The 20,176-nt window shown below is 43.9% G+C and overlaps 1 protein-coding gene across 3 annotated transcripts in view; it reads right to left on the bottom strand.

Annotated features, from left to right (window-relative positions):
• The window catches only part of CLPB (ClpB family mitochondrial disaggregase), a 188,021-nt gene that overhangs the window by 51,444 nt on the left and 116,401 nt on the right, over positions 1-20,176 (bottom strand). For all 3 annotated transcript variants that reach the window (XM_020967678.2, XM_020967679.2, XM_078156987.1), the window contains one exon: positions 5,271-5,368. In XM_020967678.2, the coding sequence (XP_020823337.1) occupies positions 5,271-5,368 (98 nt within the window). The remainder of the gene's footprint in view (positions 1-5,270; positions 5,369-20,176) is intronic.

The raw sequence follows: 20,176 nt of genomic DNA, 5'->3' as shown, positions 1-20,176 counted from the left end.
ATTCCAAATCAAACACTCCTTTTGTTATACTATGTTGCCCCAGAACAGGTCTGTGTTGAATAAAAACATGGCGTAAACTATAATGGCCGCTGAAGGTATCTAATCCCCAACCTCGGCCCAGCCCTTCCTCTGGGTCCTGATGGTCTTCTTGGGCAGCTGACTCTGCTGCTCACCTGCCCCACCATCTTGGCAGACACCTAGGCTTAGCAGTGAATCCTGCGGCCCACGGGGCCCTTGCATTCCCAGCCGCTGCCCAAACAAATTAAAAATACATAGGAAATGTTCTTGCTAGTCTGTCATGGGAATATGCAAATAAAATCTATGTGGTGGCCTATCGGGCTAATATTCCTGCCAATTCATTCTCTGGGTGTGATTAAAATGAGCAATAAATTCCCCAGCAGTCTCAGTGGATTGCGGAGCAGGGAGGGGAATGCAGGCTTATCCCAGCATGTCCCCCTTAGCTGTGTATTCATCATGGACCAGCTTCTCATATTTTTGTTTTATCTACCATCATGTACAGAGAGATAGAGATAAAGATATATTTCCAACCTTCTCCTCTGTCTCTTAGTTAAAATGTGGCCATAACTTTAAACTTTCAATTCTCTGTTAGCTGAAATCTGTTCTGCCCTTCAATACTCAGAGTAAATGTCACTTCCTCCAGGAAGCCTTCCCTGACCATCCTATCCCACAGGAATCTTTCTCCCTTTTTGAAACTCACAGTCTACTTTGGACCTCACTAGAATCACTGTTGTAAGAAAAAGAACTTTGGGTTTAGTCATTAGATCCAGGGTCAGTCTTGGCTCTGCTACTCACTTCCTATGTGATCTTGGCAAGTCACTCTCTTTTGGATCAGTTTCCTTATTTACAAAAACAGAGAGTTAGATCAGATGACCCCAACGCACTTTGGGTCCGACTCTCCAAGACCCCTTATGGAGTTTTCCTGGCAAAGATACCATTTCCTCCTCTAGCTCATTTTATAGATGAAGGAACTGAGGCAAAAGGGCTTAAATGACTTGCCCAGGGTCACACAGCTAGTAAGTGTCTGAGGTCACATTTGAACTCAGGAAGATGAGTCTTCCTAGCTCCAGGACTGGCACTGTATCTACTGCGCCACCTAGCTGCCGCCAGTAGTACTAGCTGTACTTGTTAGGCCCCTAGGAGGCACAGAGTGCCAAGAAATGGTATCCTAGCCAAGAAAACCCCACAAGGGGTCATGTAGTCAGACACAACCGAAAAACAACTGAACAACAACTTGGGCATAATGGTATTTACTACCAATTTCACAGGGCTGTTGTGAACAAAGTGCTTTGGAACACTAAGTAATTATTTAAAAATGACCTGAATTATGACCCTTGAGTGTGTTAGGGAACAGGGAAAGATAAGGTGGAAGAGACAGGATGGGGCCGGATAATGGAGTCTCAGAAATCAGGCAGAGAAACTTGGATGTTAGGCATAAATAATGAAAGTGGCTTATCCTTCCACCCAGTGCAAAGTGTTTTCCTCAGAACAACCCTCTAAATGTAGCATGAGGATTATTCTCTGTTTGACAGATGAGGACACTAAAATTCAGAGATAAAATGACCTGCGAGAATTCCAGAGCTAGCACGAGTCCGAGCTAATGCTTGAACCTGGTCTCTGCTCCCAAGGCCAGGATTTTCCTCCTGCTAGATGTTTCTGAGAGAAGGGGGATGTGATTACAGCTGGATTTTAGGAAGCTTACTCTGGCAGTGGCCATCAGAGGGACTAGAATGGGAAAGAGACTAGAGGCACAGAGGCCAGTCAGGAGATTGTTGTGATCCTCAGGAAGGAGGCCATTACGGACTGGCCTAGAATTACAGGACATTAGAACTGGAAGAGACCTTAACGACAATTTAGTCAGTACAACTCCCTCATTTTACAGATGGGGAAAATGAGGCCTGGAGAATACAATGACTTACCCAAAGTCACCCAGAGCGTGAGAGATCTGGGATTAGAACCTGGGTATCCTGTTTTTCTAGTCTGGAGAATTTCCCATTAGAACTTCCCATTAGGCTTTAGGCCTCTGGGAGGAACAGTCAAGTTTAGAACTTAGAGGAAAAACTGATGAGTTGTTAACTGGACTGGATCAGATGTGAGGGATGAGTCCCAAGTTTAAGGAACTGTGAGGATGGTGGGGCCAGTGCGCAGACAAGCAATGGGGAAAGGGTAGTTTAGTTTTGGACTTGGTGAATCAAAGGTCATCCAGAGGAAGACGGGCTAGCAGGGGTCTGAAGATGCATGCCTGGAGATGGGGAGGAGGATAAAAGTGGAAGATACATATGTGAACCCTTCCTGTATGAACTGGCCAACAGCCGTTCTGGAGGCCACGCTGTAGCCATAGGTTAGAGGGGGTTTGAGATTAAGGCTATCTATACAGTTTACTGAGATTTTAGTAAAGCACGTGATAAAGCACCTCATATTATCCAGGTGGAAGAGACTGAGAGATGAGGACTGATAATGGCAGAGTCTGGTATACTCCAAAATGGCTGAATAGCCAGACTCAGAGTAAGTGTTGATGGCTCACAATATCACCTCAGCAAGAGGTCTTATGTGGAGTGCCACAGGAGTCTGTGCTTGGCCCAGTGCTGTCCAGCATTCTTATTGGATAAAGGCAAAGATAGCATGCTCATCAAATATGTAGATAACACTAGGGGATAGCTAACACAGAAAGGATCCAAGAAGATCTTGATGGTCTGGGGTGCTGGGCTAAGTCTAATGAGATGACATTCAATAGTGACAAATGTAAAATTTTATACCTAAGCTGAAATAATCAATTCCATAAGTATAAGATGAGATAGGCATGATTTTACACAGATGTTTGTCTGAGAAAAAGAACTGGGAAATTTAGGGACTCGATGAGTCAGGGGTGATATAGCAGTCAAAACACCTAATGTGATATGGAGCTGCATTAAGAAAATTACGGCTTCCAGCCTAAGGAAGTGGCTGTCCCCTCTGTGCGCTGTCCTGGTCAGATCACATCTGGAGTACTTTCAGTTCTGGGCACTAGAGTTTTTAAAGGACACTGATAAGCGGGGCAGTGTCCAGAGGGAAGCAATCAGACAGCGAAGAGACCCAAATCCATGACACATAAGGATCTGCTGAAGGATTTAGGTATATTTAGTCTGGAGGTAAGAAGAGTCAGAGGAGACAGGACAGCTACTTTCAAATACAGGAAGTGCCACCCCATGGAGGAGAGATCACACTTTCCTGCCTGGTCCAGAATGCAAAACCAGGAGGTGTCACTTAGTAGCTGTGTGACCCTGGGTAAATCATTTCTCCTTTTTGGTCCTCAATTTCCTCATTTGCAAATTTAGAATAATAATACTTGCACTGTCCTGATTCAGGGCTTTTGTTAGAAAGGTGAGGCCAAAGAGAACAAGTCTAATGCCTTTCCCATGGAGACAGAGAGGTAGCACAATAGATAGAGCTTTGGACCTGGAGTCAGGAAGACTCCATAGAGAGGGGCAAAGGCAGGCTCGATGTCAGGAAAAACTTCTTAGTAATCACTGATACCCCGAGGGAAATAGGCTGCCCCAAGAGGAAGAAGGTTCCCCGTGAGGTCCGAGGTTGCCAGAGGCAGAGTGACATTTTCTCAGTGATGTTAACAGAGGGGATTCCTGTCCTTGGTGAATAATAAGAGCTAGCATTTCTATGGTGCCTTTAGGAGTACAAAACTTTTTTTACATATTATTTTATTCTCACAATAGCCCAGTGAGGTAGGTGTTATTATCAACCTCATTTTTTTTTTTTTGCTTAGGCAATGGGGTTAAGTGACTTGCCCAGGGTCACACAGCTAGTAAGTGTTATATGTCTGAGTCTGGATTTGAACTCAGGTCCTCCTGAATCCAGAGCCAGTGCTCTATCCACTGCGCCATGTAGCTGCCCCCTTAACCTCATTTTAAACAAAAGGAATCCAAAGCTGAAGAGATAAAGTGAGTGTTCTACTGTCATGTAGTTGTCTGAGGCAGGATGTGAACCCAGGTCTCCCAAGTATCACTTCCTATCCATACATCACCTCAAGTGGCTCAAATGAATTCAAGTTCCTTGGAATAGGTGCATCAGAACTTCCAGATGGAATTGTGAAGCATTGTCACGGATAGATGAAAGATCTTGGACAATGGAAGAGGGATTACAGGACCTGGCACCACCAGGATGGTGATGGATCACGAGTTCATGTAAACAAGTAGCAGCTGGAAGAAATGCAGATTTTTAATTTGGAGAAAAGAAGACTCAGGGAAAGAGGCAGCTGTGTTTAAAGACCTGAAGGTCTGTCATTTAGAAGGAAGAAAGAAAGGGAAAGAAGCATTTATTATGCTCTTACTATGTGCCAGGCATTGTGCTAAACTCCAAAATACCATCTCATTTGATCCTCACAAGGACCCTAGGATATAGGTGCTATTATTATCCCTAGTTTACAGTTGAGGAAATGAGGCAGATGGTGCTTAAATGACTTGTCCAGGGTCACACAGTTAATAAATATCCGAGGCCAGATTTGAACTCAGGTCTTCCTGACTCCAGGTCCAAAGCTCTATCTATTGTGCTACCTCTCTGTCTCCATGGGAAAGGCATTAGACTTGCTCTCTTTGGCCTTACCTTTCTAACAAAAGCCCTGAATCAGGACAGTGCAAGTATTATTATTCTAAATTTGCAAATGAGGAAAGTGAGGACCGAAAAGGAGAAATGATTTACCCAGGGTCACACAGCTACTAAGTGACAGGAAAAACTTGAAGCCCAGCTCTTCTGGGCTCGGAGGGAGCCTTTCCTTCCATTATACTGTGAGGCCTTCACCAACCAGTACTGATTTCTGCACATAGCTAAACTGGGTGTTGGATGCTAGGGAAAATGCAGAGTAGGAGAGACAGGAGGCTGCCCTAACAGAGCTCTTGGTCTGGCTGGGAAAAAGAAACTCACACACAAAGGCCAAACAGGATAATATGGGAGACAGTCAAGTGTAGAACTGTGCAGCTCCGGATCTAGCAAACAAAAGGGGGACTTCTCAGTGCGGGCTGCCCAGGGAGCAGGGTGAGGTGCTGAGGCAAGTCTGAAGGGTCTGAGCGTTGGGAGGAGGAAATGAAGGGAGAGGGTTTGAAGCTGTGTGATCTGCTCGATCCCACTCCTTAGGTGGAGACAGGAAGGAAAGGCCCTTTTCAGCCAAGGTCAAGCAGCCTCTGGCTCTGAGGCTGAGCTCTCATTGTACCACATTCTATACTCACAAGAGGCTTCCCACTGTCCTCTCCCTAAAAATGGCTCACCTTGGTCTCTGAGGCCTTCAGGAGCTTCATGACCTCTCCATCCCGGGCGTAGTCCATTGGTGTGTGACCCATTTCATTACACTGCAGGGGGCTGGCTCCTGGAGAAAATGTAAGGGTCTGAGATCAGACAGACGTAATGATTATTGGGGTCATGTGGGCACTAGGAGGTCTCAGAAGGTTACAGGCCCTTACTGGGGATGAGAAGGATTGTAGTGGTTTCAATATATCAAGGATCCCCTCAGAAGAGAGCAGGGTGGGGGGAGTTCTTAGTTATTATGGCCCAACTCCTGGGGAGTGTATGCACTGTGTGTGTCTGTGCAAATATGTGTGTAAACAAGTACACAAACCATTCATGAACCTCTACATAAAACAAAAGTTAACATCTGCTAATATTGCACATGAGTTTAAACTCCAAACCAGGGTCATCTCTGATTTATATAGTACTGTATGGTAATCCACTTAGCTGCCCTATGACCTCATTTTACAGGTGAAGAAACTGAGTCATGGAGAAGTAAAGCTGACTCCATATAATGCCCAAACTCTGGATCATCACCCCCTCTCACTGGGCATAGTATTGTATATGTGCCAGGACCCGAATATGAGTTGTTCAATTGCATTGGCTGGCCAGGGGCAGAGCTGTCCCCCAGCTCTAGCAATCTTTCTCCTTTCCCACATTTTTTCCTCCTATGTGCACACGTGCACATATACGCAAACATGGAGAGCTATAGAGTTTTTCTTCCTAAGGACCATTCACATCTGCCAAAGGACGGGGCGTAAGGGTCCTGCTCTGCCTACTCCTTTCTGTTCTTTAGGTCTCATCTCTTGCCTTTTCTGCTAACGTATCCTGATATGCAGGAGCCTGGGGGTGTCAGCAGCACCTTAGCTGTAAAGGCTAAGGTCTAGGAACTCAAGTGCCCAAAGGATGTGAAGACTAAAGCCCTGTTGCCCAGGAAGCTCTCAGGGAGCCAGGGGGCATCCAGTCTCTGGGAATGAGTGAGACAGGAGTCAGGGGAGCCTTGAGGTGGGATGTTTCCCTTGAGCCCATCAATAGATCTATGACAAATGAATACTGAGTGCAAGGCCCTGTGCCTGGTTATGTTGTGGGGAAGATAAAGATGGGTCCCCGTTACAGGGGAGGGGTTTGACTAGATCACCTCTATGCACCTACCCAGATCTAGAATGTTATGATAATAGAGCAATACAAAATGGAGGAGGAAAAAAACATGTGGGTTCAGGGTGGCTGGGGAAGGCTTCGTGGAAGAAGTAGGACTTGATTGGCACCTGGCAGGATGAGGTGGACTTAGACCCGTAGTGAGGGTAAACAAGGGCATCCTAGGCAGGGAGACCTCGGGGTTCTTATAAGGAGATATGGGCATCACAGCCTAAGAAGCTGGGTTGAGGACATATTATGGAAGGCCTTGAATGACAGACTAAGGAACTTCTAGGCCATCCATTTGAAAATCATAAATTACCTTGTGAAATTTGTGATAACCATTTGATCTGACAGCATAATATGAAAGAACGGTTCACATTTATAAAGGGAATTACACCTGTTGTGATGACTGTTACCCCCATTTTACAGAAGACAAAATTAAGGACAAGGGAGGGTAAGTAAGTTGGCCAGGCTTTGCAGACCCTGGTTTCTTGCCCAGTGCTCTTTCTAATATAGCATGCTCCTCTCTAACAGAGTTCAAACCCTGAGGGCAGTGACTGGACCTTGTTCATCTCTATCACTGCCATGGCGCTGTTAAACACAGCTCTGAACACAGAAGTCACTTAGTGAATATTTACTGATTTGATGAGAAACAAACAAAAAAAAAACCCAGGCCACAAAATGGGGAACTTTTAATGGGGCCCAAAGATGAAATCTCCTTGGACCCTGTGGCTGAAATGGCTATCAAAGAGTCATTAGGCATTGACTTCCCATCTCACCTTCAGTCAGCCAACAGTGGCTTCCACTTACTTTTCTAGCACTTTTCCCTTTGCATTTGACATTCCAGAAAACCTGAATTCCTCTCTCAATCCCCTTTCTTCCTCACTTCATCTGAATTCTAAGCTCAACTCTAATACTGCATCACGCAAGAGAAGCCTCCACCTTGCACCTTCAGTCTTTCCCCTCAGCCCTTACTTGATCCTTTGTATGCATCTCTGATGGACTGATCATGCATTACTAGCAATACAACTATAGGTGTTCTTGTCATAAATTGCTATGAGATTCTAAGCATCATGAGGGCAAGCCTCCCATCTTCTCTAAACTGTATTGCCCCCAGTGCCGAACACAGGGCTTTTTGTACACAGCAGGTGCTAATTAAGAAGGTACTGAATTGAAGATAAGCAGATGAGATGGCCAAGGAAGTGAGTATACAGGGAAAGAGCAGAGGGCTAAAGACAGGGGCTATGGTGGAAAGATACTGGATTTGGAGTAAAAAGGACCTGGGTTTGAATTCTAGCCTTGCTTTTTAATATCTTTACAATCTTGAGCAAGTTACTTCTCTTTATGGACAAGGGCTTTCTCTTCAGTAATATGAAAGGGTTACACTAGATCACTTTTAAGATCTCTTTTGACCCCTTGATAACAACAGGAGGAGACCCAAAACGTTTTACCATCCTGGAAACCATGAGAATAGCGCTTCAAGAAGCATCGCCTGGGATGGAGGAAGAGGTAGAGAGGAAAGAACCGGTAAAGGGGAATAGAAGTCAACGGTGGGGCATCTGTAGGAAGAGGATTGAGAAAAGGCCACTGAACGTGGCTAGAGTGTAGTCAGCTGTGACCTCTGAGGGCTACAGAAGCAAGAATGCAAAAGGCTAAAGTAGGAGTGAAAGAAAGAGGACAAGAGATAGAAAGGGCATTAGAGCCTCTCAGCAGTGCATACATAGAGGCAGAAGAGAAGAAATGCTGGTGCAGAGTGAGAAACTAAAGATTTTGGAGAGGGAGGGGTGAGGAATTCAAGATCCTGGAAGAGGAAGGAAGAAAATCTAGGTCTTAAAGAATAGGACAGATGAGGGCTTGATGACTATTACAAATCTCTAAGTAGCAGTCAATGAATCAATGAGCATTTATTAAGTTCCTACTGAGCATCAGGCACTATGCTAAGCATGGAGGATACAAAGAAAAGCACAGTACATGGGGAGTGAGGGAGTAAGATGTAAGACTAGAAAGAGAGAAGGGGTCTAGGTTGTTAAAAGTTTGGAATGTCAGAGGATTTAAAATTGATCCTGGAGGTGAAAGGGAGCCACTTAGTTTTACTAAGCAGAGTAGAAGGACGTGGTCAGATCTGCACTTTAGTAAGATTAATTTGAAAGCTGGGTGGAGGATGGACTGGAGCAGGGAGAGACCAAGCAGGAGGCCACTGCAATTGTCTAGGCGTGAGGGTACAAAGGCCGGCACCAGCGTGGTGGCTTTGTCAGAGAAGAGGAGGCAGGCAGAAATAACAGGACCTGACCGCTGACTGGACATGAGTGATGAGAGTGAGGAGTGAATGATGACCTTTGTGATGGGAGCCTAGGTGACTGGGAGGATGTTGGTACCCTTGAAGGTTTGGAATGGAAGAACATTTAGTGGGAAAGATAATGAGGTCAGTTTGGACATGTTGGGTTTAAGATGTCTATAGAATATCTAGTCCATGATGCCCACTAGGCAGTTAGAGACGTGAGGTTAGGGCTAGATAAATAGATCTATGAAATCACGAGGAAGTGGAGGCACTTACTGGGCCTTCTCAAGTTTAGTCATAAGAAGGAGGAGAGACATAGGAAGATAGCTAGTGGGGATGGACAGATCAAATGAAGAGGGTTTTTTGAGGATGGGTAGCCATGGGTATATTTATGTGCAGTAGGGAAGAAGTCAGTAGATAAGGAGAGACTGAAGGAGTGCAGGAATTGGAGTTGAGGGATCTTGATTCAACTTCCATTTCTGATATCTATTCTTACTGTGATCTTCAGAAAAGTGATATTGCTTCTCTGGGTTTCAGTTTTCTCAACTGTAAAACTACCAGGTTGGACTAGAAGGCTTCTGAAGTCTCTTCTCTATCTAAGTCTATAATCCTTTTGTTCTAAAAACTTCTATTTCCTTAGCACTCTAAAGTTTACAAAGTGCTTTGCTCACAACCCTCTAAAGTCTGTAGGTATTCCAAGTATTATTTTCCCCATCCTATAGATAAAGAAACCGAGGCTTAGTAAAATTATGTGACTTGATCCAGGTCACACAGAGTACGTAAATGACAGAGCCAGGATTTTAACCTAGGCCTCCTGACACCAAGTCCACTCAATCAACAAACATTTATCAAGTGCTCACTATGTGCCAGGTTCGGTGCTAAGGATATAAACAAAAACAAAAACAGTCCCTACCCTCAAGGATCTGCCATTGTAATGGGGGAGACAACACTTTTAAATTAGAACATACAAAACAAACCCATAATTGGAAGACAACCTGAGGGTATGGGGCCTAGCAGCTGGGGAGATCAGGAAAGGCCTCCTAAAGAAGGCCTGAGCTGGCCCTTAAAGGAAGCCAGCAATTCTAAGAGCTGGAGGCTGGTTGGGAAACAACCAGCTCAAAGCAAAGGCTTGGAGGTGGAAGACGAAGTGTCAAGTGTGAAGAACTGCACGTCAGCCAGTACGGCTGGATCACAGATTCTTTGGAGGGCTAGAGACCGTGAGAAGCCTACAAAGGCGAGAAAAGGTGCCAGGCAAGGAAGAACTTTAGATGCCAAAGGATTTTATATTTGATCCTGGAGGTAATGGGAGCCCACTGGAGTTTACTGAACAGGAAAATGACATGGCTTCCAGATGTAGGCTTTGGGGAAAAAAAATCCCTTTGGCAGCTGTGAAGAGATTAGATTAGATTTAGATTAGAGCAGGGAGAGAGAGAGCTGGGGGAAAGGAGAACAAATGAAAGGTTACTTCAATAGCCCAGGAGAGAAGTAATGAAGGCCTGAACTCTTGGGTGGTGGTTGTATGATTGGAGAGGAAACATGCTGTAGAGAAAGAAATGACACGATTTGACTGAATATGAAGGGTGATGGAGAGCTGAAGGAGTAAAGAGCTGAAAACGAAGCTGGAGTTTCAAGTCTGGATGACTCCAAGGACTGCTGGTGCCCTCAACAGTCAATAGGGAAGGTCAGAAAAGGGGACAGTTTTTGGGGAAAGCTAACAAATTTTGTTTCTACATGCTGAATCTGAGATGCCTGTGGAATATTCAGTTATAAATGTAAACAGGCAGTTGGTGATGCAGGACTGGAGCTTAGGAGACTGACTAGGACTGTGATTCACCGGGTGATAATAACAACAACAATAGCAACAATAAAAACAGACATTTATACAAAGCTTTTTGTTATTGTTGGATTATTTTATTTTCTCAATTAATAAGCACTTATTTTCTCTCCCTCTCTCTTATTCTCCAATTTAAAAGAAAAAGAACAACTTTTGTAATACATACACATACTCAGCTTTAAAGACTGTGGATTGCTTTACATAAACATATTTCATTTGGGCCTTTCAAAAACCCTGACAGTTTGGTACTGAAAATACCACTATCCTCATTTTGAAGATCAGGAACTTGAGACTCAGGGTGGAATAACTGACCAGCCTGTGGTCACCAAGTTAAGGAGTTTGGAGATGGATCTGGAATACTGGCAGCCTCTCCATTAGGCCAAGTTTCCTCCCATGAAGGGGAATAGCCTTGATGTGTGAAGGCCAGTGAAGAGACTGTTATGATCATCTGAAGGGCCTTCGTTGGAGGAAGTCCGCTCAAGACAGAAGGTCCTTAACAAGCCTAAGAAACTTGTCAATAACACTTGAAACTGATGACTCAACTCTTCTTTGAGGTTTGTCTTTCCTTGGCTTCGTTGTTCTCACTCTTCCCTGGTTCTTTCAATCTCTCAGTTCTGTCAAGTCAAGCAACACTGAATGTGCAGGGCCCTTGGGATGCTGAGTCCAACCCCCTCACTGAAGAGATTAGTTAAATGCTCAGAATTATATAGTTACTAGGCCTCTGAGATGTGATTAGGGGTTACTGTCCCCCACTAGAAGATAATACTCCTCTTCCAACTCAGCTCCTCCTTATGGCTTCAAGTGAAGTTCAAGGCAGCAAAGCACACAAGTAGCCTCTGGGGAAACTGTACTTCTGGGAGATGGAGAGTAGGATGGCAAGAAAGAGGATAAGGCTTGAGAGGGAAGGGGAATAAAAAGGAAAAGGGAAACCGAATTGAGATAAAAGACAGTGGAAAAGAGAGACAGAAATGAGAGAGATAGGGAAAGCTTGAGAAAAAGAAGACTAGAGCCAGGGAGAGTGATGATAAGAAAGGGGCAATATGGGGAGAGATGAGAGAGTAGGAAAAGGGGGAGAAATTGGAAAGGAGGAGATAAAGGGTTGGAAAGAGATGGTGGAAAGAGAAGAAATGCTGTGAGATTAGCTCTATCAAACAAGGAATGTCAGTGATCTATATTTGCCTACAGAATGAAAAATGTGTGCCATAAACATTGGCCACCAAGTAATTTCTAGCATGAGTCTTGTCACTTCCCATCAAGAACGAGAGAGGGACTTGTAAAACATCACTGTATCTCGGCTCGCTGGAGGCTCCAGAGCTCTTTGGGAAAAAGCAGTGGCCCTGAAACAAGGCAAGAAGCCCACATCCTGCTCTCACCTTTTCAAGGAAAAGGGAAAGTTTTCGAAGGCTTTGTATACTCAGGGTGATGCAGAAGCTATTTGGGCTTTGGGGGGTTCTACTGATAACCTGTTCCAATATCAACCTAATTCCTCTTCCCCACCCCCTATTAATAGCTCAGAAGACTTGACTAATTGCTGTAATAATTGATAGATCCTGACTCTTACATCTGGTTGATTTCACCTCCATGACCGACGGCCACAAACTATTACAGCCCAATAAATAACGGTGGTGTGTCCCATTCGCCTGCTGTGGCCACTTGGATCTCCTGTGCCCCATCCTGACCTCCTTTCACATCTACCCCTGAGGCCTTGCAGCTGGTCCAGTGGGCTGGGTGCTCACCTCCTGTGCGACTCGAGAGGACACCAACCTTTCCAGCCTGAATCGGAAGCCATTCGTCACCTCCCACTAGCTGTCTGGGCTGTGGGCTCGCACCTGGAGCCCCTCAGGCATTGTGGGGCCTGCTGCCCCTCCTCCATATTAGTATGTCCCAGCTTATAATATTTGATAAATAGCATGCTAGTTCACTCCCAGCATTACAGCAGCATGAAGAGCCCAGTGCAGCTGTGGAAGGTCACTCATTGGGGAAATATGTTTCTGTCAGTGGTATTGAAAAAAGTTTAGTGGAGTGACAGGCCTCAATTTTTCAAATTTTATTAACTCCATCCTCTTAACCATTTGTCTTGAATTCCTTCAGATTCTGGGTAACTGTCAATAGGGTTTCAGCTATGGAGGTGGGAGGGGGGACGGCAGGGTTGGTGGCCTATGGTTTTTGCTGTGTGGCTGTAAAGAATCATACTCTCCCCATCCCCACCCCCCTTCCATACACCCAAAGAGTCTTATCTGGCCATTTTCCAGCCCTGCTCGGCTCAGGGGGGTTATTTTACTTAGTGAGGGCCCCAATCCTACTAGGTCAAGGGTTCCATAAGATGGGCAGAAGAAGAATAACTCACATTTAAGGTTTACAAAACGCTTTTCTCATAACAGCCCTGTGGGATGCATGGAGTATTACCACCATTTTATCGAGGAAGAAATAGGCTCAGAAAGGTGGGGTGACTTGTTTAGGGTCACACAGCTATTAAACAGCAAGGGCAGAATTTGAACCCAGATCTCCTTATTCTAAAGATCATACTCTTCTCTCATAAATTAGTATATTCTGAGAGAATTCTCTCTCTACATATTCTCTGTATTTTTGTTGTTGAGTTATTTCAATCGTATCCTATTCATGAGCAAAGATACTAGAGTAGTTTGCCATTTCCTTCTCCGGGTCATTTTACAGAGGCAAACAAAATTATGTGACCTGCCCAGGGTCACACAGCTACTAACTGTCTGAGGCTGGGTTTGAATTCAGGTCCTCCTGACTCCAGGGCTGGTGCTCTATCTACTGTGCTACCTGGCTGCCCATAATCTATATGTATATTCTCTTTCTCTTATATTTATATCTAGATATCTGGGAAGTTAGCCAGCCTGTGGCCAGAGCTTTGGATGATAAACTGGATTCTGGGGTGGCTTGGACTTTTCAATTCACTGTTTTAGGTGATGGGTTCCAGAGTTTGGTTATACCTGTTCCCATTATTACTGTTCTGTGTAGGTGTGGGCCAAAGGAAGCCCTGTCCCACAACTGGGACTAAAGAAGTGTTTAGAGGGAACGGCTTTGTGGGAATTCTGATTTTCCTTGCAATGGAAAAAAGCAGCTCATAAGCCCCATTAGGAAAGCAAAAGAAAGCAAAAGGGGGATGAAGCTCATTTCCTTTGGTTTCCATTGCATGTGTGTTCTCTTGGTTAGGAAGTAAGCAAGCACTGATTAAGGTCCTACTATGTGGCAAGGACTGTGCTAAGCATTTTACAAATACTGTTCTCTCACACCTCTGACTGCTTTCTCCATTGCTGGCTCCAATTCCTCCTCCCAATCCTTGAATGCCAGTGCTTCCCGAGGCTCTCCTCTAGCCTCTTCTCTCTCTTAGCAATCTCCTAATTTCAATTATTACCTCTAGGAAGATAATAATTTATACATATTTATCTCTAGACTTCAGAGTTTAAGCTCTGGTACTTGTGCCTCCAGATCCCTTCTGGATATCTTCCTGGATGACTCCTAATTCCTTCCTGCTGCCCCACAACTCAAGATGTCCCAAACCAAACTCTTCATTTTCCTCCTTGATCTAAATTATCTTGGATATCCCAGTACTGTTGCGGATTCTGTCATTCTCTCAGTGTCCATGGCTTGGGACATAGGAACACTCCTTTTCTCTTACATCTAACATCTAAGCCAGTTACCAAGTTCTATGAGCTCTTCCTTTCCAAAGTCCTGTTCAACCATTCTCTCCTCTCCATTCCTATAGGTATATCCTAACACACACCTCATTTCCTCTTGCCTGGAGTATTATAGCAGCCGCCTTCTTCTTCTTCTTTTTTTTTGGCAAGGCAATTGGGGTTAAGTGACTTGCCCAAGGTCACACAGCTACTAAGTGCCAAACGTCTGGTCTGAGACTGGATTTGAACTCAGGCCCTCCTGACTCCAGGGCTAGTGCTCTATCCACTGTGCCACCTAACTGCCTCCAGCAGCCTTCTTACAGGTGTCCTTATCTTTAGTCAGAAAATCTGGGGTCAGTAGAAGGGGGATCATTCTAATACAGAATAATAAGACGGAAAGGAGTGAGAGGACAGAAGAAGGGGAAGGAACAAGGTAAAGAGAATAAGAATGAAAAGTTAAGGACGAGAGAGGCTAGGAATGGAAGGGAACCTCCTACTCGGATGCTGGTCTGTTACAAAGATGCCAGGTCCCCCTAGCCACCCTCTCTTGTGCTGCTCAGTCTCCTGTTTTTGCCCTTTTTCTCATGACTCCTTTTACAATTCTCCCTTCTCTTCTCTCATTTTCCTCTTATTTGACAGGACTCCTTCACTCTCTACTTTCCAACCAAACAGGCCTGCTGGCTGCTCCCTGATTTCCTCTTGCCTCTCCTGACTCCATGTTTTCACATGGGCTCTTCCTTGACCTGGAATGTACTTCCTCCTCATCTGGGCCCAGGGAGGTCATCCTCTTCCAGCAATGTGACATTATTTAATAAGAATCACACAGCCAATCATACTCTTTGACCCAGCAGTTCCACTGCTAGGACCTCACTTAAAAGAAAATCACAAAAAAGAAAAAAGGAAACCCAAAAACCTACCTATACCAAAAACATCCACAGCTGTTTTAGGAAACAATATTGCCATATTGCTGGAGGAGAATGAGACAAAAAAAAATCCTAGAGACAACATACAAAATAACAGCTGACACATAGTACTTAAGGTTTGCAAACAGTTTTGATGTATTAATTGCTCCATCCTTACCACAACTCTATCGAGGTTAACAATGTAGCTGTTTTAATTGATACATTTAGTTTTTGACATAATCACTCCCAAGAAACAACTTCCTTCTTCCACCCTACAGATTCTTTTGGTTATAGATGAGGAAAGGAAAGGCTTCAAAGAGGTTAACAGGCTGCTCGTGGCCAATAAATAACTAGTGCCTGAGATGTAAAAGGAGATTCTGCCTGACTCCAAGTCCAACCTTCTTACTCTACATTTTGTTACATTTATGTGGCCAATAGAGGGAGAAGAGCTAAACAGATTTTGGCCTAAGAGTTGTCTGTAAGAACATGAATATGAAGACTACACAGAAATATGGAAAGACCACTCTGAAGAGATGGGATGCTAGACAGCAGGATCAGAAGAGTGTACACCCCAGCTCCATGGGGGTATTTCTTTTTGTTTTGTTGTGTTTTGTTTTTTAGGCAACTGGGGTTAGATGACTAAGTGTCAAGTGTTTGGTCTGAGGCCACATTTGAACTCAGGTCCTTCTGACTTCAGGGCTGGTGCTCTATCCACTGCACCACCCAGCTGCCCCTCCATGGGGGTATTTCTACAAAGTCAAAGGTGAGAACTTCAGGTGGACTTAGAAGGGGATGCAGAGAGCGTAATATGCTAAGGGTTTGATACAGGATTTTAAATCTTATTTTGTAACCCGTCATCACCCATCCTCAGATACACCCTGAGGAACGCTTCTCTCCTCCCCAATAAGGAGAAGCACCCTCTTGTCCTAGAAATGGACCCTCTGGGACTAATCCCCAAGGACAGAAGGGCAGGGGGGGCTGGAATATTTCCTGCCCCAGGGAAATAGGCAGTTGTCAAGAAGTGTCTAAAGATAAGAAAGACAAGTAGAGAAGGAGACCTGAGCAACACACTATTCCCTCCCTCCCTCCTAAAGAGAGATATGCTCTATATGCTGGAATCTATGGTGGGATCTTAATGGGTGCTGGCTCTAACTACCCCATTCTTTCCTCCCCTCCCTGCCCCCTGACCCCTACTAAGCTAAGCTAGGCCATAGGAGGTTACTGCTTGCTCTCTGGCAGGAGCCCTAGTCCCCATTCTCAAAGAGCCTTCAGTCCATCACTGGGGAAAGCAACCAAAGCCCAGAATCTTAGAATCTCAGACTCAAAGTGTCTAAGACTGGCCACTCAGTATTATGACTACAAGCTCCCTCCCTCTCTCTCTGGGCAGCTTATTCCACTTCTGAATGAATGCCCCTGACTGGTAGGGGGCTTGTTATACTGGACTTCCTTAAGAGAACAAGTCTAATCTCTTCCCCCTGACAGTTATGTGAAGGCTGAGATTACATTATTTCCTACCTCTGCCCCAAAGTCTTCCCCTCCCTAGATTAAACATGGTTTTAAATTCCCTCACAATCTGGGGCACTCTCTTCTGAATATCTTATATCTTGTCAAAAGCATTAACAACATTATTATTGACAATAATAATAGTTGTCACTTATATAGGACTTCTGGGTTGCAAAGCATTTTATATACACGTATCCTTTAATTTGAGAGGCAGTATTGCCTCTCTATCGAGTGGAGAGACAGAAAACTGCTAATATCAGCAAGTTGCCTAGAGCCCTGAGAGGTTTAAAAAGCTTGCCCCAGGTCACAGAGCCAGCAGACTGTGCCAAAGGACAACCCAGGTCCCCCTGGTTTCCAGGCTGGCTTTCTTTCTATCTAAATCATGCTGCTTCTCAAGGATCCTCTTAAAATGTGATTCAGAATTGTACAGGTGGTCTGCTTAGGGCAGACTTCAGCAGGGCTATCATCTCTCTCAGACACCATGCCTCCATTAACACAGGCTAACGATTTTTTAACTTGGGGTCAGAGTCCATGGCATTGGTTTAGAAGTCAGCACCAAATTACCACCACCTCCCTTGTGTAAAATCATCCTAAGAAATAATATAAAAGTATTATGCAAAGGGCTTGTGTGCCTCACTCATAATACACAGCTTTCTGGGGTTGGGGAAATAATCCACATACCCACCCACCAAACCAGAAAAAGCAGGGACTTTCTAGACCAAGCAGCCCAACTCCCTGGTCCTATAGTTGTGGATGCTGAAGGTGAGGGAGAGGAAGGCAGCCTTTGCCAAGAGTCATTGGCAGAGCCAGGGCTATCTATAACATGGGTCTCCTGGTTTCCAGTACTCAACTCTTCCCCCACTCCATTTCATAAAGATTAAACAAGTCTCTCTGTCTCTCCCATTATTTCTGGGCTTTCTCAGGCTCTGCATTGCAGGGGAAAGGGACTTCTCAAGGCTGAAGGGTGAAGGGTAGTCTTTGCCTTATAAGAATGTGAGTGAGCTCTCTGAGGGCAGAATTCACTGACCTCTTCGATTTCTACTTGCACAGTATCCACCATTGAGTCTGACAAGGAATACCAGCTGACCGATTCCCAAGATACCTGAGAAAAGCCACTTTCAGAGGAGAAGGCAGAGAATTTGTTTTAGGTAGGGGCCAAACTTTCAATCTGTGCTCGTGTTTACACTTCTCAAGAACCACAACTTGTTGGCTTCAGAGCTGAGGGAGGATTAGATGAGGTAATGGGAGTAAATTTATCCACTATCAAGCACTCTACGTACATATGTGAAGGATGTTGCTGTGGGGGGAGGGGAGGGGTATAAAAAGGGGGGAAGACCTTGAGGAACAAAAAGAACTTGACAGGCTAGAACGATCTACTAAGAAGAAATTAAATGGAGGTAAATGACATAAAGCCCTACAACTGGGTTCAAAATAGCAAATGGATAAGTATAGGTGTCAGGCATGGCTAGAAACAAGTTTGTGTGAAAAAGGATGAGGGCTTGCCTAATATGACAGAAAAAGAAAATGATAAATGTTGGAGATGTGGGAAAATTGGAACATTAGTGCATTGTTGGTGGAGTTGTGAAATGATCCAACCATTCTGGAAAGCTATTTGGAACTATGCCCAAACACCTAAAAACTCTGCATACCCTTCAATCCAGCAATTGCATTTGTGAGTCTGTATCCCAGAGAGATCATAAAAACGGGAAAAGATCTACATGTACGAAAATACTTACAGCAGCTCTTTCTGTGGTGGCAAAGAATTGAAAATTGATGGGACGCCCATCAGTTGGGGAATGGCTGAACAAGTTGTGGTATATGAATGCAATAGAATACTACTGTGCCATAAGAAATGATGAGCAGGTGGACTTCAGAAAAACCTGGAAAGACTTGTATGCACTGATGCTGAGTGAAGTGAGCAGAACCAGGAGAACACTGTACACAGTAACATTGTGTGATGACCGACTTTGATAGACTTATCTCTTCTTAGCAATGTGAGGATCTAAGACAACTTCAAAAGACTCATGATGGAAAATGCTATCCACCTCCAAGAAAGAATTATGGAGTCTGAATGTAGATGGAAGCATACTATTTTCACTTTTTTTCCCCTTTTGTTCTGATTCTTCTTTCACAACATGACTAATGTGGAAATGTATTTAATATAATTGCATATGTATAACCTATATCAGATTGCTTGCTGTCTTAGGGAGAGAAGAGGATGGAGGGAGATAAACTTTGGAACTTAAAATCTTATAAAAGTCAATGTTGAAAACTATCTTTACACGTAATTGGAAAAAAATAAAATACTATTAAGTGGGGGAAAAAAAGGATCTGGGGGCTCTAGGGGATTGACTTCATGTTTTACCTAAGTCAACAGCAATGACACATGTGGAAAAGCACACTTTTAACATGCTTTATAACTTACAGTGATTTCCTTCTGGCACACTTTCAGGCAGACAGTGAAGGTATCATCATCTGCATTTTGCAGATGAGGAAAACAGCCTTGGAGGGGTTAAGTGATATTGCACAGTTCATACCAGTAGTAAGGTCAGAGCCAGGTCTTAAACCCAGGGCCTCCTGATTCCACCTCTGGCCTTTCCACTGCAACACACTGGTATAACCTTATTGAGACACAACAGTCAGAGAGCTAATGTAATCTAAGATTCCGTGCAGAGATGCAGAGACTTCAGAATACAGCTAGTGCCCTGGTCAGACATCTGAAGTAAGGTGTTCTGGTCCAGTTACATATTGTAGGATGGACACTGACAAACTGGAGTGTTTCCAGAGGCTAGTGACCATAATGGGATGGAAGCTTAATACCAGGTTACACATGATTTAAGGGGAATGAGTAAAATCAATGAGGGAAGAATAAGAAGATAACATATTGAGTGGGGGGAAAAAACTCACATTAAATATCTCTGATAAAAGCCTGATATCCAAGATATACACAAACATATAAAATCAAGAGCCATTCTCTAAAAGATAAATAGCCAAAGATATGAAGTTTTTAAAAGAAATGCAAATGATCAACAACCATATGAAAGATTGCTTGAAATCACTAATAATATAAGAGACGCAAATTGAAATCATTCTGAGGTGATGTCTTATATGCATCGAGTTGATAAAGATGGTAAAAGGTGGAAAGAATCAACATTAGAAGGGCTGTAAGAAGACAGGCATGTTACATATTGTTAGTGGAGCTGTGAACTGGTGCGACCATTTTGGAAAACAGTTTGGACTTCTGGGAGAAAACAGACTAAACTTATTAAAATCATGATTCAGCAATCCTACTACTGAGCATAAATCCCAAACAGATCAATGACCAAAAGGTATTACATATAACAAAATATTAATCACAGCACCCTTTTTGGTAGCCAAAAATGGAAACAAATTAGGGGAATGAGTGAACAAACTGTAGTGTATTAACAAAATGAATACTATTATATCATACAAATTACAAATATGAAGAATTTAAAGCAACATGCAAAAACCTGCAGGAAGTGATGCAGACTGAAAAAGCAGAATCAAGAGAATATACACAATGACTATAACAATATAAACAACACTAAAAACTACCATAATACACAACTTT

The sequence above is a fragment of the Phascolarctos cinereus genome, unplaced genomic scaffold (assembly GCF_003287225.1).
Source record: "Phascolarctos cinereus isolate Bilbo 61053 unplaced genomic scaffold, phaCin_HiC Scaffold_726;HRSCAF=1367, whole genome shotgun sequence".
NCBI lineage: Eukaryota > Metazoa > Chordata > Mammalia > Diprotodontia > Phascolarctidae > Phascolarctos > Phascolarctos cinereus.
The sequence above is the reverse complement of the archived record's forward strand: the minus strand, read 5'-3'. Positions and strand labels throughout refer to the sequence as shown.